General features: G+C 45.6%; 1 protein-coding gene across 1 annotated transcript in view; it reads left to right on the top strand.

Annotated features, from left to right (window-relative positions):
• Positions 1–24,481, top strand: part of DNAH9 (dynein axonemal heavy chain 9) — a gene marked incomplete at both ends in the record, with an annotated part of 299,172 nt that overhangs the window by 143,326 nt on the left and 131,365 nt on the right. Inside the window, 6 exons of the mRNA XM_082678963.1 lie at positions 3,514–3,688; positions 8,114–8,287; positions 8,762–8,969; positions 20,646–20,811; positions 22,505–22,607; positions 23,171–23,410. Of these exons, the coding sequence (XP_082535089.1) occupies positions 3,514–3,688; positions 8,114–8,287; positions 8,762–8,969; positions 20,646–20,811; positions 22,505–22,607; positions 23,171–23,410 (1,066 nt within the window). The remainder of the gene's footprint in view (positions 1–3,513; positions 3,689–8,113; positions 8,288–8,761; positions 8,970–20,645; positions 20,812–22,504; positions 22,608–23,170; positions 23,411–24,481) is intronic.

The raw sequence follows: 24,481 nt of genomic DNA, 5'->3' as shown, positions 1-24,481 counted from the left end.
GGATACTTATTATAGCAAGAATATTATACGTGTCTGCAGAGAGGGGTTCCGGTGTTTGGAACCTGCTTTTGTTTTACATTCTCTTTCTTTGCCATTTGACGCATCATTCAACGAATCAGGTACTCAGCCTCAGCCCAGTTGCACCATCAGAATCTGGTGCTGTAAAGGCAACGTGACTCCCAGGGCAAAATGACCCGAGGCACTCTTTCTTCATGTGCCCCGCCCTCCCCCATCAAAATCCACCGTGTTAAGAACGAATTTTATGTAAGTAAAAACTGAGTCACAGTTGAATAGTTGACATAGTGATATGTTTTCAGATATTAAACATTTATTAGTTTTGATTTTGTAAGTTTTATACTTCAGGGTTAATAATTATTTTTCCAAACTTCAGCGCTTTCATAAAGCCTTTAAAAAGCCTTTAACCCCTTGTGGCTTGTGAGCTCTGTGGCCCTGGGATCTAATGAGATAAAGCAGCCGTGGCAGCAAGAGTCTGGAAGCAGGCGGTCGTGGTTAGTGTCTCAGATAGACAAGGGCTGCAAAGAGTTAAAGTGGCAACAAAGGGGGAGGTTTTAGGAAAATAGCATCCCCTATTCTTTAAGGTTTGCTGAGACACTTGTACAATTTATCCTTAACTAAAAATTAGGCCATTCCCCACTCTGGGCATTTAGAACAAGAGATACCAAACTCGTGTGTGTGTGTGTGTGTGTGTGTGTGTGTGTGTGTGTGTGTGTGTGTGTGTGTGTGTGTGTGTGTGTGTGTGTGTGTGCGTGCCTGTCTGTCTGTCTGTACACATGTGTGCTCGTGTGCAAGCACAGCCTCTGAAACAAACTTTAAAGACTGTATTAAGTCCATCCAGAGAAACATCCCCCCACCACCAGTCTCTGAGCCCCGTGGTTAACAAGGAAAAACCCATAGCTGTGGTTGAGGGTGCCCGCTCTGGGTTTCCTTCATGTAATTCTCAATATCCTTATGAGGGCCGACCATCCTGCAGATGTGGGAGCCAAGGTCCCATGGTGCTCACTCAGTGCCTCAGCTGGTAGTGACAAGACACTCACTGCAAAGTCCTACTGCTATTTTATTCATCACCGTATTGTAATGCCAGCTTTCTGTGGCCCCGTCACGACAAAGCAATGCCAACACACAGTAATTTTTATATTGAACAAGCAGGGCTCGTAAGGGGTGATTATAAACAAGTTTATTTTGTCTCCCACTGTTCCTTCAAAAACATTTTATGTTCTCCTTCTGCCCCTGGATGAAATCTAGGTCAACATTGCTGATTTTACTGGTCCTTCTTCAGTAATAAAAATGCATCTCATCACTTCTAGTCACACAATCTCACACACACACACGTGCACATGCACGTGCGAAAAATTTAAAAAGAGGCAGTGAAAATTGAAAAAACGTACAAACTCTCCCACTGCCCACATAGCCCTCCACCTACAGTGAGAAAGGACAGTGTTCTTGACTTCTGTCCTTATTCTACCAGTCGCCCCCTTACCAGCTGTAGCTTCTCACCCCTCAAGGTTGAAGGGGGGGACGCAGGGAAGAGAGTGATGGGCAGGAAAGGCCTTAATGATGGACCTGGTGTGACCTCATTTACCCAGCTGTGGCAGGTTTGGAAATGACTCTTTGGAAGCCTTTGTGGGTCGCTTGGACCCCTCCCATCCCTGGAGATCCCCAATATGCCTTCCCTTGAAGCAAGTAGATGCCTCTCCATCAGGTAGTCGAGTACAGCTCCTCACACAACCCTCCAGGTTGGACCCCTTCACCAGCATCTAAACAAGCCCACACGCTCACGGCCACACCTGCACCCCAGGGTTAGTGCCCCAGCGAGCACCCTCTGGCCCTGCACTGCAAGGTTAGCAGGTCTCCCCAGGGATTTCCAAGCCTGGGTCCTAGGGGAGCCCCTTTCTGAGGGTCTCTGTTCAGGATGAGCACCTGCCTTCCCTGTAGGAGGGACACTCGTTGCACACCCAGAGCCCTCCCCAAAGTCCTGTGTGCTCATTTCTAGCCCCTTCAGCATCTACCACTTTGATCCTATAAACCAGGAGTCCCCAACCCCCAGGCCACAGACCGCTACCGGTCCGCAGCCTATTAGGAACCGGGCCGCACAGCAGGAGGTGAGTGGCAGATAAGCCAGCGAAGCTTCATCTGCGCTCCCCATCTCTCCCCATCACCCGCATTGCCGCCTGAGCCATCCCCTGCCCCCATCTGGGGAAAAATTGTCTTCCATAAAACCAGTCCCTGGTGCCAAAAAGGTTTGGGACCACGGCTATAAATCCTTGAGAGCACCAGAGGCCAGGTTGTCTGGAATCTCAGTTTGGAATTGGAAGAGTAGTTGGCCTGTATTGTGTCAGCACCTCATCCAAAACTGAGCCTGGGGCAGTTCCATGCTGACATTCTGTTACAAATATGCATTGAAGAAATGAAGGAAAGCCTCCCAAGCACTGAGTGTCTTCGTTACTCATGGACGTAATGCCTAGACTCTTAGACCACTTCACAGCATTGTGGTAAGGACTGCAGCCAGACTCAGAGCCAACACAACACAGAACACTGAAGACGATGGGACGCCATGCAACTCCGAGGCCCAGTGCTGGCACGTGACTTCTACGATGGCTGTTGATGGTGTCGTTCATCTTATAACAGTGGAGCCTGCCTCTGTGTGGCCTGTGAGCTCATCCTCCCCGGGAGGTGATGACGAGGGCAGGAGGGGTTGAGTATGTGGGTCCGTGGTGCACTCCATGTGTACGCCTGGTGGGATGAGAGTGCCGTGTGCGTGTGTCTGTGTGTCTGTCTGTGTGTTCCTGCTCCCTTGGGTGTAGGTGCACCTTTGTGTATCTCTGGTTACCTGCCTTTCAGCCAAGACCTCTAAACCAAGATGGAAAGTACACGTTCAGGTCAAGACATAGTCACAGAGCTATATTTATGAAAGAGAACTTAGTCATGTAAATCACCTCTGTCCTGGCCCACTCTGCCTCCCCCAGGCAAGACTCTAGCCCCAGAGAAAACATTTTCAATGTGTTTGAATTGAGGGCACTCCTCTGAGCTGGAGAAGTGGAGGAACAGTCTCAGAATTGCACCCACCTTGGCTCTGTAGGTGATTTTTGCCAATTGAAACAGTGGCACTGTGAGATATTTACTCGTTCTGTTGCAGCTTCCTACATTCCTCAAGGACTGGAGCGGGGGTCGCGGCAGGGGGGCGTCCTCAATGTTCAGAGAAGGGAAGGGGGGGAGGGCATCAGAGGAAAGGAAGATGAGAAAAGGGATCATCTCAGGAGGGCTCCTGTCCCTTCCTTCTTTGCAAAGGGAGCAGACCCCCAAACAGCTGATGAAAACAAAAGCTTAAGTAGCACCATGGGCCTCTATAATACCAAAGTTTTTGCTGCTGCAAAACTGCATGAACTTGTCAAATTGTGAGTCCACAGACACCAACAGGATTCCATAGCTGTCCAACAATGCCTCTAGGATGGAAAAATCCAGTGTTTTAGAGCATATCTGTGTCTCTCTCTGCAGATTTAAGAAGATAATTCCAATCCCAGAGCAGAGCATGGTTCAGATGCTGTGCCACCTTCTCGAGTGTCTGCTGACCGATGAGGACATCCCTGCAGACTGCCCCAAGGAAACCTACGAGCTTTATTTTGTGTTTGCTGCCATCTGGGCTTTTGGCGGAGCAATGGTCCAAGATCAGGTAAGAGGGTGTGCTGAGGCTAACACCCACGCTAACCAGCAAAGATTTGGAAGACAGAACAGCTAAAGTCAGAATTAACACAGAAGCATCAAACTACTTAGTTATCTCTCCCTTGTTCTGCTAAAGGCATCAGTCCCCTTAGGAGGGCTTCAGGTAGTGAGACAGGTGAGATTGGGCTATGTTTTGTGCTGTTGTTTTTTGAGTTAGTGAATGTATCCCTAATTTCTTGGACAGTTGCTGATTGAGTTTGAAAAACTGGAGGTATAAGTACCTTATTTTGCAAGGTGATGTGTGTTTTGTAGGTGGAGTGATGCTGTGTTGTAGAAGCTTGAGTAGGGGGAATCCCTTTAGGCTTCTTAAAAACTTTCCAGAACAGGCAGGTACCACTCTGTACCAACCATCACATCTTCATACCCCTGAAACGCAGAGCTGTCCATAGAAGGTTAGACCAAAGGCTAATTGACATCTAGGGATAGGAAACCGAAGTAGTATTCATCTCATGGTGTTGGCTGCTGTAGCTTCATGCTGTTTGGGGGTGTCTTGGCATCCTATTCTCTAAGCCTTGTGTATTCCCAACCTTTTCTTTACTTAGTTTCCTCCAAATAAAAGGTACTTTACCTAGAAACAACATATTGGAGGTTAGGCAGACCAGTCTTTTAGAACTGACTAGCTATCAGGCAGTATCATATAGAGGCTGAGAACATGGACTCTGGACTTGAATTCTAACTCTGCCACTTATTACCTGGGGACCCTGGACAAGTAATTTAACCTCTCTCCGCCTTGCTCTCCCCGTGTGTGCAAAGGAGATGAGAGTGATGATAGTGGTACCCAGTTCCTAGGATGTTTGTAAGCATTAAATGAAGGGATGCTGTTCTAATTGCCCACGTGTAAAGCTCTTAGAATAGTGTTTATTATTAAGGTTCTCCTACCACAGATATTCAGTTTCATAGCAAATATCTGGTGCCTTTCTCACAACAGGGGATTAAACCAAGCTTCAAGTGTTGGAGAGTTATCATTTACTCTTTCTGGTCTGGGTTGATTATGGGCTTTTCCAAATAAAAAGGTAAAAATTTCAGCCTCCCAGGGCAAACCATGTTCTAAGAATCCAAAATGAAGGTGAGCTGGAAGAATTAACAATTAATTTAGAATTATCAATCAGTTTATTCTGTGTTTTCGCGGGCTCTGATTATAACATTCATCCTACCTCCCATTACCCCCTACATGTTCTTGGTGCTCACAATTCAGAAAGCAGCTCTCAGAAGCCCCTGGAGGTGTGCCTTTCTCCATCTTCCTCTCCGGAGCTAGACGCTGGCGGGGAAGGGGGATGCTCCGAGGGCAGGAGGATGCCTGCACTGGGAGTTTGACAGCTGAGAATTTCATACAGTCTGTTCTGCGGCCCTTGGAGCTTCTCCATGGACTGCTTCTTTCCCAGCTCCACATTCCCCCTTTGAGGCAAGGAGCCAATGCATCCACCAGGATGGACGAGAGCCTCGATGAATGCGCAGAGATCCGGAGCGCAGAGGTTGTGGCTTTCCCTCAAATGCAGTCCCTGACCTTTCGCCTGCTGAAATGTCAGACAGCAACCACCGCTGGGCTTCTGTCTCACGCTGGTGCTGAGCAGGCAGTGGGGTATCAGGATAAAGACTCTTGGTCAATTTTTCTATCTCCGTGTAGAAAAATTTAAATCCACTCAATTCTTTTTAAAAGCCCGGGAGAAAGCATCCCTCCAGGCGCCGCGGGCTCTGGAGCACATGGAGCTGTTGGCGGCTGTGCTGGCACGTGAGGAGAGAACACGGGAGAAAGCTTTTAGCAGCAGGGACTGTCCAAGCCCCCCACACAGCCTGCATTCAAGCCCAACACAAAATAGTGCTGTAAATCAAAAAGTATGAAGTTGGCCAAAATATTTGCATCAGGAACACCAATGGTGCTTATGTTTAAAAAGCTGTTATTAAAGCGAAGCAGAATATAATACAAAATACAGCCCATACTTGGGTAGAAGTTCTAATAAAAAAGGGAGGGGTGGATCCTGGCTAAATACTTTGCAGCAATCCCAGAGAATTATCTCTCAGAAGTAAATGATCTCTCAAGAGAGCACCAGATTGGGCAACTGAGAACCTGGGTTCAACTCCCAATTCTGCCATTTGCTGCCAGAGGTGTAACCTTTGAGCTTTTGTGTTTTCATACATAAAATAGGAGTAATTTTCAGTAGCCAGGATGACTTAGAGCATTGTGAAGACCAAATGAGGTGATATTGTGTTCCAAATTCTGCTGCGTTGTACCACACTGTGTGCCAGTACAGACTTAGTGCAGGAAAGGGACCAGAGAATTGTCACAACCTTAAGGAGATGGGGTTCAGAAGGGGCCTCTTCATTGAGGTCATTGCTGACGAGTCACTCAAAGAGTCAAACTGAGAAATGGGATGACTCAGCAGAGGTGACCTTGTCTTTCCAGTGTCCAATTACAGTAGACGGTGAGGTCAAGCACCAGATTACAGGAAGCCAGACAGTGTTGGTGTAGCCCAGCTAATGGCTTGGCTGAGAAACTGACAGGGTAGCTCAAGGTGGAACTGGGAGTGAGGAAAGAAGGTGCACCCAACCTCCTTCTTTCTAGAGATGGTCTTTGTCTTGGATTCTCCATATAAACTTAAAAGATGGTTTTCATTAGGAAGTTAAAAGGTCTTCAAGAATTTTATCCAAAGGTAGACAGCTAATATGTTTTCATGAGTAAATATTGTCAACCAGAAAACAGTTGGTGTCAGGTAATACATATATGTTAAGATTTGTTTTTTCATTTAGTTTTCATTGGGAATGGTTTTCAATGGCACTCTTAGTTCTGCCGTGGTGTTTTGGGGAGGGAAGCGCTCTTTTCCATAGTGTAATTCCATTTAAGAGATTATCCAAAAGTTAGTCTTTTTAATTCATAGGAAGATTTTAATATCTGAGAGTACTCAAATTAAGGGTATAAACTTCCCACACCTTCCTGTTATGACAGATAAAAGCACAGAAAGGACAACCCTTGAAGTCATGTAATGTTGGTCATTTTAATTTTTTGTACCTATTTTAAATTCTGTTAGTATATTTACTTCATTGTAAATATTTTTTAGGGTACCTTTGTATTTTGCTTTGACCTTGGTTCTGTGATTTGGATGTCAACAACTTCCCCCAAAAGCACCAGAATGTTAAATTCTAATGTCATGATCCCAGTCTGGGTTATTCACCTTTAATCCTGCTTTCAGTTTCTATGTGCACAGCAGTATTTTTAATAAAGAATTACACAGAGGAAAAAAAAAGAATTTTATCCATGAGTCAAAAATGGAGATTTTTTTCCTAAGGCTTCTGATTGCAGAGAACAAATATTGAGAAGATAGTGTCCTCTCAATCTGAATTCAGATCAGAATAAGAACAGCAAACAAATCTGTCATTAAGGCCTATTTCCATTCTCTTTTTAAGGCAAAAGAATTCAATTCTATTTACCTAATAGACAGCGAAATGAGTGCCATTTCTTCCAAGTCCAGATTCATTGCCATGCGCCCAGCTCCATGGTCTGTCCTCCTCCCCAGGAACATTTCCTAAAATGCCCAATCTGGACCTCTTCCCTTTTTAGGATTTTTCCTAGGTCTGTGTGCTCAAAGAATGGGTTTGCTCCCCTAGAGAGTTACCAGTAGCAGCGGGTATGTTTGGGATGTTTTTTTGTGTGTTGTGTTTCAGTTTGGACTCACTAGCTTGAGTACACGGGTGCACAGCCCCATCCTTAGGGGCTCATGATCTAACATGTATGCATATATAGTGCTACCTATTCCTTCCATCAGAAAGACCTGTATACCTTTGTCTCTGCTTCTCCTAGATTTTTAGAATTTTAGCTCTTGAAAGAAATTTAGAAATACCCTTTCCTAGAATCAGATGAGAAAACGGAGGCATGGAAAGATGTGATTTGTCAGTGGTTATGTGCACGACTCCCCAGCTGAGGCTCTTCTCACCGCACCATCCTGTGCGCCCACGTGTCAACAGCCACCATTTTATTCCTTCCATCCCTGACTGCTGTCCTGGTCGTTGCTCAGAGCCTTGGGAGTCTAGGGGGACCGGGGTGGATCTGTCTCTTCAGGAGATCTTGGCTGCACTTGCCCATCTTGGGGCCATAGGCTCCTACTCTCCTCTGTGTTCTTAACACCTCCCTCCCTCACCCTCCACCTGCCAGTGCTCTGAGATGCATAATGCCAGGGCGACCCAGCCACCTGGTCAAACAGGGGCACATGTACATGCTCAAGGGAAGCCCCTGCTTAGCTGGGCCTTGTCGGGGTCGATCCTCGGGGGATAAGCAGGAGCCCTCTTTGCTCCCGGTCCTGACCTTCTGCCGGATGCAGGGCAGCCTCCCCAGGCTTCTTGTGCTCTGCAGAGCCTTGACTCCTGACCTGCTTTGTTTTGGCAGCTCGTGGACGACCGGGCAGAGTTCAGCAAATGGTGGCTGACCGAGTTCAAAACAGTCAAGTTTCCCTCCCAAGGAACCATCTTTGACTATTACATAGACCCAGAGACCAAGAAATTCGAGCCTTGGTCCAAGCTCATCCCCCAGTTTGAATTTGACCCTGAGATGCCTTTGCAGGTGAGTGTGGCTGAGTGACCAAGGACATGCAGTGTCCCCAGGATCTGCAGTGGCTCTAGCAGCAGCCCCTTATGGATGTCTGAAAGGTTTAACCTCACTAGGAATTAGTCATCCCCAGCTACTTGTCTTTTCAGAGGAAATTATAGGCGCAATGAAGTCACAAGATCTCCCAAAGCCTAGGTAACTTAATTACCAGACCCCCACATCCTTGGAGGAGAGGACGGCCAGGGCAGAAGATTGTAAAAGAGAGGCCACAGGGAGGCAGACAGCGCTGGCAGAGGAGGAAGGGCCTGCTCTCTACCCAGAGCATGAGTTAGTAGGAGGGTCTCACTGGGTATTAGGGGGGCCCTCCTCACCGGGGTAGTGAGCTCCCCGACCCCAGAGGAATTCCCTCCCCTGAAATGCTCCGGAACACTCTGCCAGCATCTGTTTCTCCCATGAGCCCCCGGCACACTCATCCTGTTCCCACTCCAGGCCTGCTTGGTGCACACGAGCGAGACCATCCGAGTGTGCTACTTCCTGGAGCGGCTCCTGGCTCGGCGGCGGCCAGTCATGCTGGTAGGGACCGCGGGCACCGGCAAGTCGGTGCTGGTGGGAGCGAGGCTGGCCAGCCTGGACGCCGAGGAATACCTGGTGAAAAACGTGCCGTTCAACTACTACACCACGTCGGCGATGCTGCAGGGTCAGTTACGGAATACATCAATAAATCGTGTGAATCGGTCCCGCTGCTCACTGCTCACAAAATCAATTACATACTTGCAAATGGTGTCAACAGAAGAAAAAGGTGCCTTTAATCAGAATGTGGCAATCTGAGGAGATGGTGGCCTCAGCGTCCTCCAAAAACCATCTCCCAAGAGTCTTCTCAGCCGTGAAACTTTTTAGAGAGACAGACAGAAGTCATCTCAGTTAATCACTGAGATGGGGGTCAGAGTCCTCGCCATGCCCCACCGCGTGCAGGCTTGTCGGTGCCTTGTGATCTTCCTCTAGGTGTTATCTGTTCACACAGTTTGGTCACACAGTTTACTTGTGAGATGACTGAAGGGGAAGCCAGGGAAGAGATCTGGTCATCTGTTAATTACTTATTCTCCACTTCTACTTCTTTGATCTAAGGGAAGAACTGAGGGGTTAGGCAAGGCATTGTATGATTAAAAGATTTGAAAGCTGTTCTTGGGTCACAGGTGAGCAGAGCATGTGGGCGCCTGGTTTAAAAGTTAGTTGCAATCGATTTGCTCAAGTGACAGGAAAAGGGGCTTCTTGCTGAGAGCGGTTTCCTGCAAGGAGCTGCTTACATAAGGGGCCCAGGGGGAGTGGAGGAGGGGGTGGGGTGTCTGAGTGTCCACTCCTTCTACGGGAGCTGGAGCTGGAGCAGAAGTCAGGCACCTCCCAGGCTTGACTCCCAGCGGCAGCACTGTTCCTTCCCCTCCCACTCCCCTTCTCTCCTCTCCCCTCCCTTCTGTGTCCCACTTTCCAGCACCTTAGCAAGGTCCCCTTTCCCATCCTTTCTCCCTAAGTGCCTCCCTGGCCTGCTAAATTCCCCCAGGGCGGGATTTCAACACAGTACAGGTCAGCACCTTGATGACAAAGAAAACAGAAAACCCATTGGAAGATTTCCATGGGCTTGTAGACTTCTGGCAGTGGATGTTCCTCTAGAGATCATTTTATTCACCCCTCATACCTCATAGATGGGGAAACCGAGGCTCAGGAAAAAGTATGTAGTTGCCCAAGGTCACCATCAAGTGGCAAGGCTGGTGTGGCACACCCAGTTTGCTGGCCACATGGAGTGTGCATTTCACTGGGAGTTTACACGTTGGGCTCCCGAGGGGACATGGGTCCTCAGGGTGTGGCTTCAGGGTCCAGGGCTCACTGCATAAGATGTTTCCCCCTCGCAACCCACTTTCTCCTTGACCTTCACCTACTGTCAGTTCTCCTTTTATATAGAAACACTCATCACATTAACCCTAGAAACAGCCTCCTTTTGAAGAAGTGCCCAAGCCAACCTCCCAACAAAAGGAAGGGAGTGACAGGGCTGGGGAGGAGCCCTGCTCTCACCCCTCACAGTGTAACAGCCTTGCCCCACTCTCTGTCCCTCCGCCCGGGCTTTCCCACGTGAGACCACGTGCATCACCACCCCTAGAATACACAGTCCACTAAAAACGAGGAGCTCGGCCTATGGGCTGTTTGCAGATTGGAAAGTTATAAGCCAAGCTTATACCTGAAAGTGAACCTGGTCTGGTCCTTCTGTGGCCCCTGCTCAGTGTGAACCACAGAGAGTCAACGCGTGGTGCTGCCAGCACTGTGCTTTCCCCAGTTCCCATGTGAGACAACAGCTCACTCCCCACCTTCTTTCTGCACCACTTTGCCAGCTCTTCCAGGGTTGGGATCCAACCAGCTCCTCATGCTAGTGGGGGCTGCACTGTCTCTACCTCTCACAGCAGGTTAGCGCCTGAAGCTTGTGGATGGAAGTTAAGGTCATCCCTCATCTCCCCCTCAGCGACAGGGAGATTTCACCTCTGTCAAATCAGCCTCTGGGCTTCATCCCCCGCTGGGCTGGTAAAAGTTTCACACCTTCGGTCCCAATCTAGCAATTGACTGTCATTCCCGCCTAGATAACAAGACAAACTGAAGTGATGGAGACTTGTATTAGAACAAGTAGTTTGTCAGTGATGTGAGCATCTTCTGTTTGAGAAAGAACACTCCGATTTTCTTCTGCTCTTCACAATGTGAGCAGTTATAGACACGATACACTTTTAAATTTAATTGTTTTCTTAAGTCTACACAATCAGCGAAACAAATCAAGCCCTGGTCTGTGTGTTTACCAGTTTCTGACGTGTAATTACTCCCACCATGACCAATTTCAGGCGACCCCCACCATGTCCGTGAACATGGAGTTGGGAAGAGAAGCACAGCAGAGCACCATGCATCCTATTTCTGCTCTGCAGATTCAGTAGGTGGACATAACCTCAAGAGCACAGATAATGGTAAAATGTAGTCACATAATTTTCACATGATGAGTTTTGAATATTCATTACCTTAGTTTTTAATATAATTTACTTACTTGTAAGTTTATCTAATTTATGTTTTTAAATAATGGCTGTGTTGAACCACCAGCTTACTAAGTTCCCTGTTTTTTTGTTTTTTTTTTTAGATGTTGGGGGTAGGAGTTTTATTAATTAATTTATTTTTTTTCGGTGTTGGGTCTTCGTTTCTGTGTGAGGGCTTTCTCTAGTTGTGGCAAGCGGGGGCCCCTCTTTATCGCGGTGCGCGGGCCTCTCACCATCACAGCCTCTCTTGTTGCGGAGCACAGGCTCCGGACGCGCAGGCTCAGTAGTTGTGGCTCACGGGCCCAGTTGCTCCGCAGCATGTGGGATCCTCCCAGACCAGGGCTCGAACCCGTGTCCCCTGCATTAGTAGGCAGATTCTCAACCACTGTGCCACCAGGGAAGCCCCTTAAGTTCCCTGTTTTAACAGTCAGCTCTCAAGAGGCAACTCCAGCAAACCACTAACTTCATCTTGACTCCATGACACCTCAGCCACCATCAAGCCACACAATGTCATAACCTGGCACTGTCATGGCCTGGCACCGTCACGTTCACACCCGGCAGCGGTCATAAGCAGACTTCACATGCCTGGCTGGTTCACATCCTAACACTGTTTTGCTACTGAACATATCTACCTCTACACTTACTTGCAAGCCTTGAGTCCAGTGACTGATCAGATTATCGGGTCTGCCCACTCTTACTACTACTATAACTACACTGATAATAGTAATAATAATAACTGATATTATCAAACATTCACCAGGATGTGTCAGGCGCTAACCTGAGATTAGACTTTTACACGTTTTTAAATGATTTAATCTTGTACAACCTTGGAAAGTATTTGTATAACCCCCATGTTATAGATGAGAAAACCAAGGCACAGAGAAGTTAAATAAGCTACTTGAGGCTACACAGCAAGTGTGGTGGACCAGGGTTTGAACCCAGACAGTCCGACTTCAGAGCCTGTGCTCTTAACCATTAGGCTGTACTACCTCCCTGATAAGAAACACTTTGGAAACTGAAATAAATATTGGATAATATTACTCTTATTATTAGTGGTACTATTTGAGTCGTCTAGAGAAATTGTTCTCTAGAGTCCTGTTATAATGATTTTATAATGTAAAAAAATACTTTAACCAGAGAGTGAAGATTCATAACCAAGGAGAAGGAGAGGAGTATCCTACTCCTGACTCTGAAAAATACTGGGTTCCCTTACTTGGACCCTCCCATCCATTACTTTAGTCACAGGCCAAACAAGTTTTCTTATTTGGCTTCTTAGCTGAAAACATTTTAGAAGCAACAAAATGGCAGGGAAAAGGGTGCTACCAACAATTAGAAAAGTGGGAGCAAAGAGCCTGGTATCCAACAGGAAATAGAAAACATAAAAAGGAGGTGCAGGAACCCAAAGGGTAGCTGCTCTGGCATCAGAAAGTTGGCAAACTGTCCCACCCACGTCAGGAGCCCATCACTCTTTTGAAGCCCAACATTTTCATTGCTGTTTGTACTTAAGACCCTTGGAATTAAGAGAAGATTCAATGTGATGTGGTGTAGTCTGCTTTAAAGGCCAGATAGTATACCCAGACAGATGTGCAAAAGGTGTGTTTATAATGTGTCTGTAATGTAAAAGATGGGAAATAGCCTAATTATCCATATGATGGAATGCTAAGCATTGTTACAAAGAATGAGGAAAGTCTGTATGAATTGAGTTGGAACCATTTCCATGCTCTTTATTGAGTGAGAAAAGCAAGGTACAGAACAGTGTATATAGTATGCTCCAAAGTATATCTTGTTTAAAAAGAGATAGATAAAAATTTGCATATATATATACATATACACACACACACACACACACACACACACACACACACGCATACACACACAGTCATACATCTATGCTTGTATGTACTAAGAATATCTCCAGGAGGACACACAAGAAACAGCAGTTGCCCCTGGCAAGGGGAACTGGATGCTAAGAGTGGGATGGAGAATGACTTAAACTTTTTAAAAATTATGAAATATTTCAAGCATGCAGAAAAGTACAGAAAATAGTGTAACAGATGCCCATGTACCCACAACCTAGATTTCACAGATGTTAACATTTTGTCATTTTGCTGTGGATCTTAGCATTTTAAGTACAGCCAACATACCACCCCCATCCCTTCCTCTGTCTTGCCCCTCATTAACCGGACTAGGACCACTAGAGTTGATGTGCATTACTCCAAATTTACGCTTTTGATACATATATGTACCCATAAAATACACCATGTTGTTGTGTGTATTTAAATTTTAACTATGTATCATACTGTAACTTCTTTGGTAACTTGCTTTTTTCATCACTGTCTGTTTTAATGCATGCAGAACGTTTTCATTGGTTTTTCACTGCTGCATAGAATTCCCTTGTGTGAATAAATCACAGCTCTTTTATCCATTTTCCTACTAAAAGGCAGGATAATTTTTTAACATTTTCCTTTTTTTTTTTTTTTTTTTGCAGTATGTGGGCCTCTCACTGTTGTGGCCTTTCCCGTTGCGGAGCACAGGCTCCAGACGCGCAGGCCCAACGACCATGGCTCACGGGCCCAGCTGCTCCGCGGCATGTGGGATCTTCCCGGACCGGGGCACGAACCCACGTCCCCTGCATTAGCAGGCGGACTCTCAACCACTGCGCCACCAGGGAAGCCCCAACATTTTCCTTTTTAAAAAACATTTTTTGAGTTATAATTGACATACAATACATGGCACACATTAAAGTATACAATCTGATACATTTTGAAATATTTACCCATCATGAAACCATCACTACAATCGAAATAATGAATACATCCATCACCTCCGTGAGTCCCTCACCTCCCTTAGTAATCCCTCCCTCCCTCCCAACCCCCCCCCCACCCTGTCCTGTGCCTAAGGCAACCACTGGTCTGTTTCTGTCACAATAGGTTAGTTTGCATTTTCTAGAATTTTATACAATGTATACAATTTTATATAATTATACAATGGAATCATCATACAATAGGCCCTCTTTTTTGTCTGGGTCCTTTCACTCAGCATGATTTTGAGATTTATCCATGTTGTTGAGGGTGCAACAGTTCATTCTTTTCATTCCTGAATAGCAAGATAAAATATGTAAAACACTCAAAATGATTCCTAGCATACAATAAGTGCTCAGTAAATGGAAGCTGTTATTCTAACAATATTAAAATCCTTCTCAAATTTAAAAATCTATAAATATTATGCAATAATCTCTAAGCCCCAACTGCCAGGAACACAAAAAGGAACACAAGCAAACCCCTTTTGCTTGAAAAAGGCATTTAACATAAACTATGCTAAAACAAAAATAATGTTTTTGGAAAAAATGTTCCAGCTTTCAAATGGGCAGTAACTTCACCCCAGCATGTCAATTCACTGAGGTCTCCAGGGGGATGTTTTGCAGTTCACTCATCCTGCTAGTCCATTGAATGCCATTTTTCTCAAAATCAGATGTTCTTTTATAGAGAAGGCAGCTGCTTGATACTCCCTGCATCTCTCCACTCTTATTGCATCCAGCTCTGGGTTCTCCATTGAGTACTTTTCTAAACTCAGATTCAAAATTCCTTTAAATGCAAATGCGGGTTGTGTTTCAAGGCATTCACATTGCTCACCAGTGCGGATAGCACTTGCTTTATTTGAAGTTTATACTCTGCCAAACCACTGTATTATCAGTAATGCTTTTGACTGCAAGCTGCAGAAAATCTGATGATAGTGACATAAACAGAGATTCTTTTTTCATGCAACAAGAAGTCTTGAGGTAGGCAGTTGCTAATGCTGAATCAATGGTTCAATGATATTGAGGCTATAGTAACTATTAGTCTCTTAGATGGTACCTCAGGGTAGCAGAATGGCTGCTGCTCCGGCCATCACATCTGCATTCCAAATGGAAAAAAAAAAGATAAAGGGAAGAGTTAGTGCCCATGTCAGGAAATGATAGCTCTCCAGGAACCCCACTGACTTATGTGTGTGTGTTACTGTTCAGAACTGTGTCACGTGGCCGCCCCAGCTGGAAAGTGACTAAGGAGAAGGAAGTAGGAAATGGTGTCCATCACGGATCTGATGATCTTTATTTTTACAAGATGAGAAAATGAGGCTTTAGAGGTGTTAAGGGACTTCCCTCAAAGTCACACAGTGAGTTAATAGCCAGGCTGTCTTATTTCACTGAGCTACAGTGTCCATCCACTTTGATAAGACAGTAAGTCATGCATCTAAATTTCCATAATAGAATGCCAACTTTGCTTCCGTTCCTCTGATATCTGGAGCACACGGACGTCTCCGCCTTTGACAATAAATAAAATAGGGCCTTCACGTGGTCATTGAAACTCTCAGACTTCACTTGATCATTCACCAGCAGCTGCACAAATCACAGATTAATAACACTGACACCTTGGCTGAGAGAGGCAGAGGCTGCTCTAAATGCCACAGATGCAGTTGCACTGCTTTCTTTCCCTTTGCTGAGGTACCATTTAATGATCCACCCTTTGGTGTTGATTGAAAGTTAGGACAATAAAAGATAATTTTCAGGGTTTTTTTTTAATATCTCCATGCCCATTTTGCAGCATGATACACCTTTTGTAAGTTTCCACGATATATGCCTTTTAGAATTGAGTGCCTGAAAAGTTTTTTCATACAAAAGTAGAGATGGGTTTATACCAGTGATCTGGGGTGACATGGTTACTGTAATTAACACAGATTTACTTCTGAGCTTTCAAGGAGGCAGTTCTTAAAGAACAATGTGACCATTTTTATTTGGTTACAGTAACTATGTCATCCCTGATTACTGGTACAAATAAGTTTCTCCTATATTGTTTTGGAATCCCTTTTTAGCCTTTATTTTAATTGGTCTATTTTATGTCTGTTGAAATAACTTAAGCCTTTTCTCATTCATTTTGAAAATATAAGGAATTTTTAAAACTAAAATAATTTGCAATGACCCATAGACAGGACAGTTTAGAAAGGGAAAAGGAGAGGTAAAGAACTGGGTCACAGCATCACTGGGCATATATTTGCAGTGTGAAGCGAGTGAGCCAAAACGATGCTCGTCACTGTCCTGAATTCTGCTATCCAACTGCGATTTGAAGTATTAGTTCAACAAATATGTGAGTGCGTAATTACGCTAATTAGATAGGAGCTCCGGGGTCTGAGTCCTTCTGTAAAACAGATCTGCATCACCTATTCATTAAAAGTTTAAGGTTGGACAGGACCTTAAAAAAGATCTGATCAAACTCTCGACTTCAAAGGAGCATTATGTTATCACAGATAGACAACTCTCACCACTTGCCTGAATATCTTCCAAAAAGGAGATGACACAAAATTAAATCATCAAAGACCACCTAGTGGGCAAGACACTCTACTTGGAATGGGGGGAGGGGGTTTCAAAGTATAAGGAAATTGAAAACAACATGTTTCATACTGTAGGGAAACCATTCCATAAATTTTGGCACCTCCAAATTATAGAACACAAAGCAGCAATTAAAAATCGTGTTTTGGGAGGTTAGGTATTATCATATAAAGAGGTTTAAAATATGAGAAGTGAAAAAAACATATACAGGCAGAATATACAGTATAATTCCACTTTTGTAAAGGAAAAAATCTAACAGAGCAAATAGACTAGAATGAAATACACCAAAATATTGAAAGTAATGCTTACTGCTATAGGTGATAGAATTATGGGCAATTTTCATTTTCATCTTTATGATTTTCTGTGCTTTTCAATTTTTATATAATGAATATGTATTATTTTATAATCATACAAAGTATGTTATTTTTTGAAAGAATAAATGAAAAGCCCTTACAATATAACCGAAACATCTTAATGTGAAAAATCGGATAATATGAAAGGAAAATTGTTCAAACACAGATACACAAATCATGTCAGTTCAAAGTAAGACACAGTTAATTATTAATGATCTCTGTCAAAAACATGGTCAGGCAATGAGTTAACTAAACCTGGGATTTCTGAAGGGTGGAAGCCAGGTCGTAGTAAAGTTTAAGAAGTACTTTGCTGTGGTGGTTACATAAGATGCCATAGTCAGACAGACCTGGGTTAGAATCCTGGCTTTGCCCTCAGTAGCTGCATGACCTTGGATAAAGTCCTTTTACTTCCCTAAAGCTCAATTTTCTCATTTGTTGAAAGAAGTTTTTAAAGGTGATGACAATGCATGCTAGGGATGCTCTGAGGGGTCAGTGATATGGTGCACATCCAGTCCTCCACACAAAGCCAGGTCCCTAGTGATGCCCTGTGAGTGAATGAATGCACGGCTCTGGTGCTCAGAGACTGGAGGAATCGTGGGACTGCAGTGGTCAAGGAAGCCCTGGAGAAGGGTTGGGACATAGTGGTTCACAAGCCCTCTCTTCCCCAGTGATATGAAAGAAGCACTGAAATGAGTATCAACAGCCCTGGGTTCTAATTCCAGCACAGCATTTAGCCTGCCTTAGCCTCTGTTTCCTTAGTTACAAAGAGGGGATGATAAGTCTTTCTTTGTCTATTCATGGAGTTTGTTACCATGATAAAAGTCATTCATTCATTCATTCTTTAATAAATTTTTGAATACCCTCCTTTGTGCTAAATAGTATTCTAGGTGCTGGGGTTATGACAGTGAGCCGAACAGAGAAAGATTCCTGGCCTTGTGGAGTTTATAATGTGGAGGAAGGGAGGTAAATAAACAAGATGAATAAGAAAGACATAGAGGATATTAAGTGGTAATAAGTGTTATGGAGAAAAATGAAGCAGGGGCAGGGAATAGGAGGTGGGGTTTTAATTTGGGCCTGAGTGCCAGGAAAGGGCTTGCTGAGAAGATGGCATTTGAGTAAATAAACGCACAATGGGAGTGAGGGAGCAAACTTCTGGCATTTGGGAGAAGAGGACTGCAGACAGGAAGCAGCCAGAGCAAAGGCCCCGAGGCCGTGAGTGACGAGTGAGTCAGAAGCAGGATGGCTGGAGCAGAGGGAGTGAAGAGAGGAGCAGTGGCAGAGAAAAACGAGATGCGTGGTTCCCCAAGTAACCAGACTGGCTTTTGCTCCAAGTGAGATGGGGCACCACCCGAGGGTTTTAACCAGGGGACTGGCACAGTCTGATTTACATCTTACAAGAATACCCCTGTCTGCTGTCTTGAGAATATAGCGTAAGGATCTAGGGCAAAAGCAGCAAGACCATTTGGGGGGATGTCACAGTCACCAGGTGAGAGCCTCAGACAAGGATGGTAGCAGTGGAGACAGTGAAATGAGGTAACAAACAGGAACCCACTTTGAAAATGAAGCAGCTCTTCAATGCACAATGGTGGTGAAACGGTGCAGGAGGGATGGTGTGAATCAAAACACGGGGCAGCTGCTGCTCCTCCACGTGGCCACAGGCTGACCGCCCAGCCGTTCCCGATGGAGAAGTACAGTAAGACGCACAGGTGAGCTCCAGGGCTGGGTACGGCCTTGTGTGCAACAGTGCAGAACCTGGAAAGTTGGTGGGAGGGTCACATTTTTTGATATGTCTCATTTGTTTAGTGCCTTCAACATCAACATTTTTGCTGAAATGTAAACCCACTTTTGCTCCTCCAGTTCTACCTGGAAGCAAAAGAACTCACTACCATTCCATTCTAGATGGGACTTGGGACAGAGCTCGGCCAGGAAGGGATCCAGCATGTGTGTGCCTTTCCTAGGGAGGCCTCTCTTTCTCTGGAGTACTTGACATCATCCGTTTGAGATAATCCCGTGCATTCCAAGCCCACTTCTTGTTAGCTGATGTGCTTTTCTCCTCAACAATCCTTGAGAAGCGTAAAAAGTGTAATCAACCCAAATTACAGGGTCTGCTTAATTCCAGGAGTTGATTTGAATATCATTGCTTTGGGAGGAGGAGAAACAAGTCTTCCTAAGGAGAGAATTTCCTATTAGAAGAACTGTTCTCAAAGGCATGTCCTTGACAGCCCATTAATTATATTTCATTTTGACAGATCTCATATATAGTTGTTATATCTTAAGCGGGGGAAGAAGGTGTTGGGTGATTAATTGGTTGATAGTGTATGTTAATTGCATGCTAATTAAATTTAAATTTAATTCATATTTGGAACACTTAATTTAACTCAGGACCAGAAAATTGGAATATTCAAGCTTCTTGAAGGAACTTGTCTTTCTATCTGTCACCTTCACATGTCTGTTGACACCTCCTCCTTGTTTACAAACTTGTTTTTCAAGAAAAGGAATCAGATGGTTCTTAGAGCCTCCAGCGGTAATAGTATTGGTTCTTGCAATACATAAATATTTAATTGCTTTATTGAAAAAAAATACATGTATCTCCAGCCTATTACTTAAATTTGCTCTAAACAAGTCCTGTCAGGCTGGAAAACCGTACTCTTTGATTGCTTCCCTCTGGCTGGGTAATTGAAGAAGCAGCTCCAGGAGAGAGTCTGTACTTGGTTTCCAGAAAGGCACTGAAGATGATCTGATACCTGAAGGCAGAGGGGCGCTGTTCATGATACTGGAAGCTTCTGGGAAATTCTCTGGGGCTCTTGTTTCTGCTTTCCCTCAGGGAACCCCAGCAGGTGAACTCTCTGAGAATACTGTTGACAGAATATCCGGTGTTTCCTCTCTTATAGCAGGGGTGGAAGGAGCCTCCTCCCAGCCCTGGGATGGGCTGCTCCCCTGCTGTCTTAGGTAGAGAGGGCAGGTCTACCCAGGATCTGGAGATACCCAGGATCTGCAGATTTCCTTGGGGGTAGAGTACTAGGCCTTGGGACTTCTGTTTCTAGTCTACAAACAAAGAAAGTGGACCGCAAGTGTGGTAGAAGGGACATGGGCTTTGAAGTTTAACTGGTTTGGATCTGTATCCTGGCTCTACCTTAGAAGAGTTAATTCATTCTTCTGAGTCTCAGTTCTGTCACCTATAAAAGGGGTGATGGTACTAATCTTGTAGCAGTGTTGTAAGGATTCAGTGAGACCATAAATGTCTGTAAAAACCTAACAGAGGGACTTCCCTGGCAGTCCAGTGGTTAAGACTCCATGCTTCCAACATAGGGGGCACGGGTTCCTTCCTTGGTCGGGGAACTAAGATCCCGCAGGCTGCACAGTGAGGCCAAGCAAAAAACACCCTAACACAGTGCGCAGTCAGATGTTCGAAGCCTGGGCACTGCTGTCACCACTCCTGCCTGGTCATCGGCCTCCTTCCCTCTGGTCCTGTAGAACTGCCTGCTGCTGGGAGCAGCTCTTGTTTGCACGCTACACCATGGCTTGTCCTTGACATTGGACTGTCTTAGTACTGGCATCTGAGCTTTGAACCTCCTTCCCTCACTCATTGGCTCTCTTCTCAGCTGTCCTGGAGAAGCCTCTGGAGAAGAAAGCGGGCAGAAATTATGGCCCCACAGGCAACAAGAAGCTTATCTATTTCATAGATGACATGAACATGCCTGAGGTGGACGCCTACGGGACTGCACAGCCCCACACCATCATCAGGCAGCACCTGGATTACGGCCACTGGTAAGAGCACACATAAAGGGACTCGGCCGGGTGGGGAACAGGTCCAAGGCCAATCGCTGTCCTGTTGTTGGAGCTGCAGACCTCAGCTCAGCTCTAGCGCCAGATGAGAATTGCCACAGCAAACTGAGTCCCTCATGGGATTCTGTTTCCTGAGTGCTCTTCCTTCCAACAGGAAATTGAGACCGACCGGAAGAGGTTGGTCAGAGAAGGTACTGAGCTCTCATTTAAAGAAAAATGTCTACGTTTTTCCTCAATATTCATCTCTAAAGCTGCCTTCTTCAAGCTCCCAAAGCAGAATTAACCAGTCCCCCTCCCCCCCGTCCCCCCTCCCCCTGTGGTCCTATCGCAGTGAGCAGGGCCTTCGCTGTGAACAGCTAACATTCTTATAGTGCACGTGTGTTTGCGAGTCTTAATAGCCTTTGTCTTTTCAGAGCATCTCACAGGCTCTGATGTTATCTCCTGCAACAGAATAGTTTTTAATGGCAAAAGGTCTAAACTTGCCAGAAAGAAAAAAGCAAGTCAGTGATTTGAGATAACTCTGGCTCATCTTCTACCTCACACTGAATCTACTGCTGCTGAGAAGGAGCAGGGAGGACCAAAAGGGAGTTCAGAGAGAGGAATTACAGTCATGACGACAGTCACCCGACTTGCCTTTCATTCATTCCTAAGGCCTTTGTTGGACGCGTGCCATGGACCACCATCCACAGTCTCCACACCAGTATTCGAGCAGCTGAAGTCTCCTGGAAAAGATCAGGCTGCTTATTGAATAGTTTTACTTTAGGTTCACGGTCACAAACCTTCAATGGGAAGTAGAAACTTCCTGGAAATTCTACTGTATTGCGTTCATATGTTTACATTTCCACCCTCCAAAATGCCTATTTCATGCCTTCTCCTCTCCCCTCAAACTTCCCACCCGACCTCAGCTGATGGTCACTCCTGCCATCTCCATTTCTAGCTTCCACACCCATACAACTTACTTCCATCCCTGTGCATCTTTTTCTCCCTCCCCTTATTACATTTTCCCTGAGGCTCAACCACCCACCAGCATCTTGAGTCTACTCTCTCCATCTCTCGAAATCTCACTTCACCTACTAGTTCCCCTATCTCCCGATGGGCTCCTTCATATCAGTGTCTAAACCTGCACAAATTTATCCTACAGTGTTAAAAAATCATTTTCTAATTACTGCTCTGTGTCTCTGCATAACCAGATTCTCCCCTCTGTCTCCACCTCCTCGTCTCCCGCTCACTCCTCTGTCCACTATGATTAGGCCTCTATTTCCTCCACTTTATTGAACTGTTCCTGCTCGACTAACTGTATCTTTATAGTGAAATCCAGCAGACCCCGTTGGGTCACCATGTTTCTTATCTTCTCTGCAGCACTTGATGTGGTTGACTGCTCTGTCCTGTTGGAAATACTGGGTTCCTTTGCTTTCTGGATACTACACACCCTTGATTTCCTCCTACCTCTTTGACCATCTTTGTGGTCTCTTCTTCCGGCGCTACTTCTATAGATGTTGTATCCCTTAGGAATTTGTCCTAAGCTCTTGTCTCTTCTCAGTTTCTACCAATGTATCTAGACTGTTTTTTACCCCCAAACACATGAATGACCAGGCACATCCCAGCTCACCTTGACAGCACACTTTCTTGCCTCTGTCCTCACTCAACTCTCGTCCATGGTTTCTGACTGTTCCAGGTATGATCGAAACAAACGGTCCCTAAAGGAGGTCATGAATGTCCAGTACATTTCCTGTATGAACCCCACTGCGGGCAGCTTCACCATCAACCCACGGCTTCAGGTACAGGAGGAACTGTGACCCTGGGGTCCTAAACACCACCTTCCAGGCTGATGTCACTGGACTATGTGTGATAATTGGCCCCTCCCCTGTCCAGCCTCTTCAAGTGGTAAATCATACAGGATGCTGATTTGCATTTCCAGGGAGACAGAAAAACCCCTAGACCCAGAGTTCTGAAGCTTTTTGAGCCAGAAGGAATCAGGGTTCATCTAATTCAACTTGGTCTTCAGGTTGAGAGAACTTCAGATAGGTGAATGACCCTCCCAAGGTCATGTGCATTCTCAGGATCACATTTAGATTTGGACTCAGATTCCCAGAGTCCAAGTTCCATTCCCTTCCTGCTACGCCATGCTGACATCTTTGACCAGAAGTCCAAAACCCATTAATCATTTTAGGTTCAACCTAAGTTTGGGTTTAATGTGAGAAATGTGGCCAGAATGTAGCATTCAAAGCCCTTCTAAGAATTCTTCACCATCTTCTCCAAATCCTGAAGAGGTGATTTCTGTCCTGTGACCACGGATGTCTAACTCGTGGCCTCTTCCATGTGCCTCTGCTCCTCTATCCAGCGTCACTTCAGCGTGTTCGCCCTCTCCTTCCCGGGAGCAGACGCCCTGTCCTCCATCTACTGCACCATCCTGACTCAGCACCTGAAGCTTGGGGACTTCCCGGCACCACTGCAGAAATGCGTCCCCCAGCTGATCCGTCTGGCCCTTACCTTCCACCAGAAGATCGCCACCACGTTCCTCCCCACAGCAATCAGATTCCATTACATCTTCAACCTCAGGGACTTGGCCAACATTTTCCAGGTGAGTCCATCAGCTCCAAGACACACTAGGAGGCTTAGCCATGATCCTGTCCCCTCCATTCTTTGCCAAACTCTCAGGCAAAGGCACAGTTCATATGGAGTGACGAATGTACAAGTAAACAGAGTGCTGTGGGGTCCGTGAGGGTCTATTCAACATAATAGAATTCTCTTTGCCCATTAAATTACTTCTTGGTAAGCAGAGTGTATTTATTTCTGAGTTGGTTCCTTCGGGCTGGAGAAGGTTCAGCATTTTGGAGATAATGTCATCTAATGGTTCTAACATGCCTAGAAAAGAAAGTGACACAGAAGTGAGAAAACTATTTTGCAGGCCCTGGTGGTACACCCATCATTCTTGGGATGAAAAATAACATCCCCTAAACCATGCAGGATAGTTTTCCTAAAGCCATGTCATACTATTCCGAAGACACCATCCGCCAGCCACTGGGATGCGTCAGTCCTAAAACTTCCAGGTTATTTTCCAGATCAAAGCCATTTCAGATCCTTCCAGCTGCTCATCTGAATAGTGGTGGCCTGTGTCTGCCTGGTGCTTCCAGTTGCTTGCCCCTTCACTACCAAAACCTCCAGAGGGCAATGCAGCAAACCCGGCCCCCTCTTCCCCTTGGCCAGGTACCACATCCTCTTGTGATAGGTCCACAGCCCTCCCATCCTGGATGAGAATCTGCAGAAACCACTTTTCAGAGAGACCCCGCTCCAGGATAGTTCTGAGCCATTATTGAGGGAAAGTGCCTTTTATCCCAAGCAGAGGCCACATCTGTAGGGAACTATCAGCATGATCAGGGAGTGAGGCATGACCCTCCATGGGGATCACATGTGTTTGGGGTTAATTACATTACCTGTGCAGGTAGGACTCTGGGGAACCTCAGACTAGCAAAGGTCCAGACTCTGAGGCCATAGAGCCTGCAGGTTCCATGGTCAAAAGAAGCAGAAACCTACTATTAGTTCAAAGATCCAAGAGTGATGCTCCCAAAAAGCTTACCTGGAGGGTGGACCACAGCCCCACAGCCAGGTTGAGTCTCTGAGAGCTCCTGTAAGCTGGCTCAGGACAGCTCTC

Source organism: Grampus griseus, assembly GCF_964374135.1.
Source record: "Grampus griseus genome assembly, chromosome: 20".
Lineage (NCBI taxonomy): Eukaryota > Metazoa > Chordata > Mammalia > Artiodactyla > Delphinidae > Grampus > Grampus griseus.
Note: the sequence above shows the minus strand (reverse complement) of the source record. Positions and strands in the feature narration are given on the sequence as shown.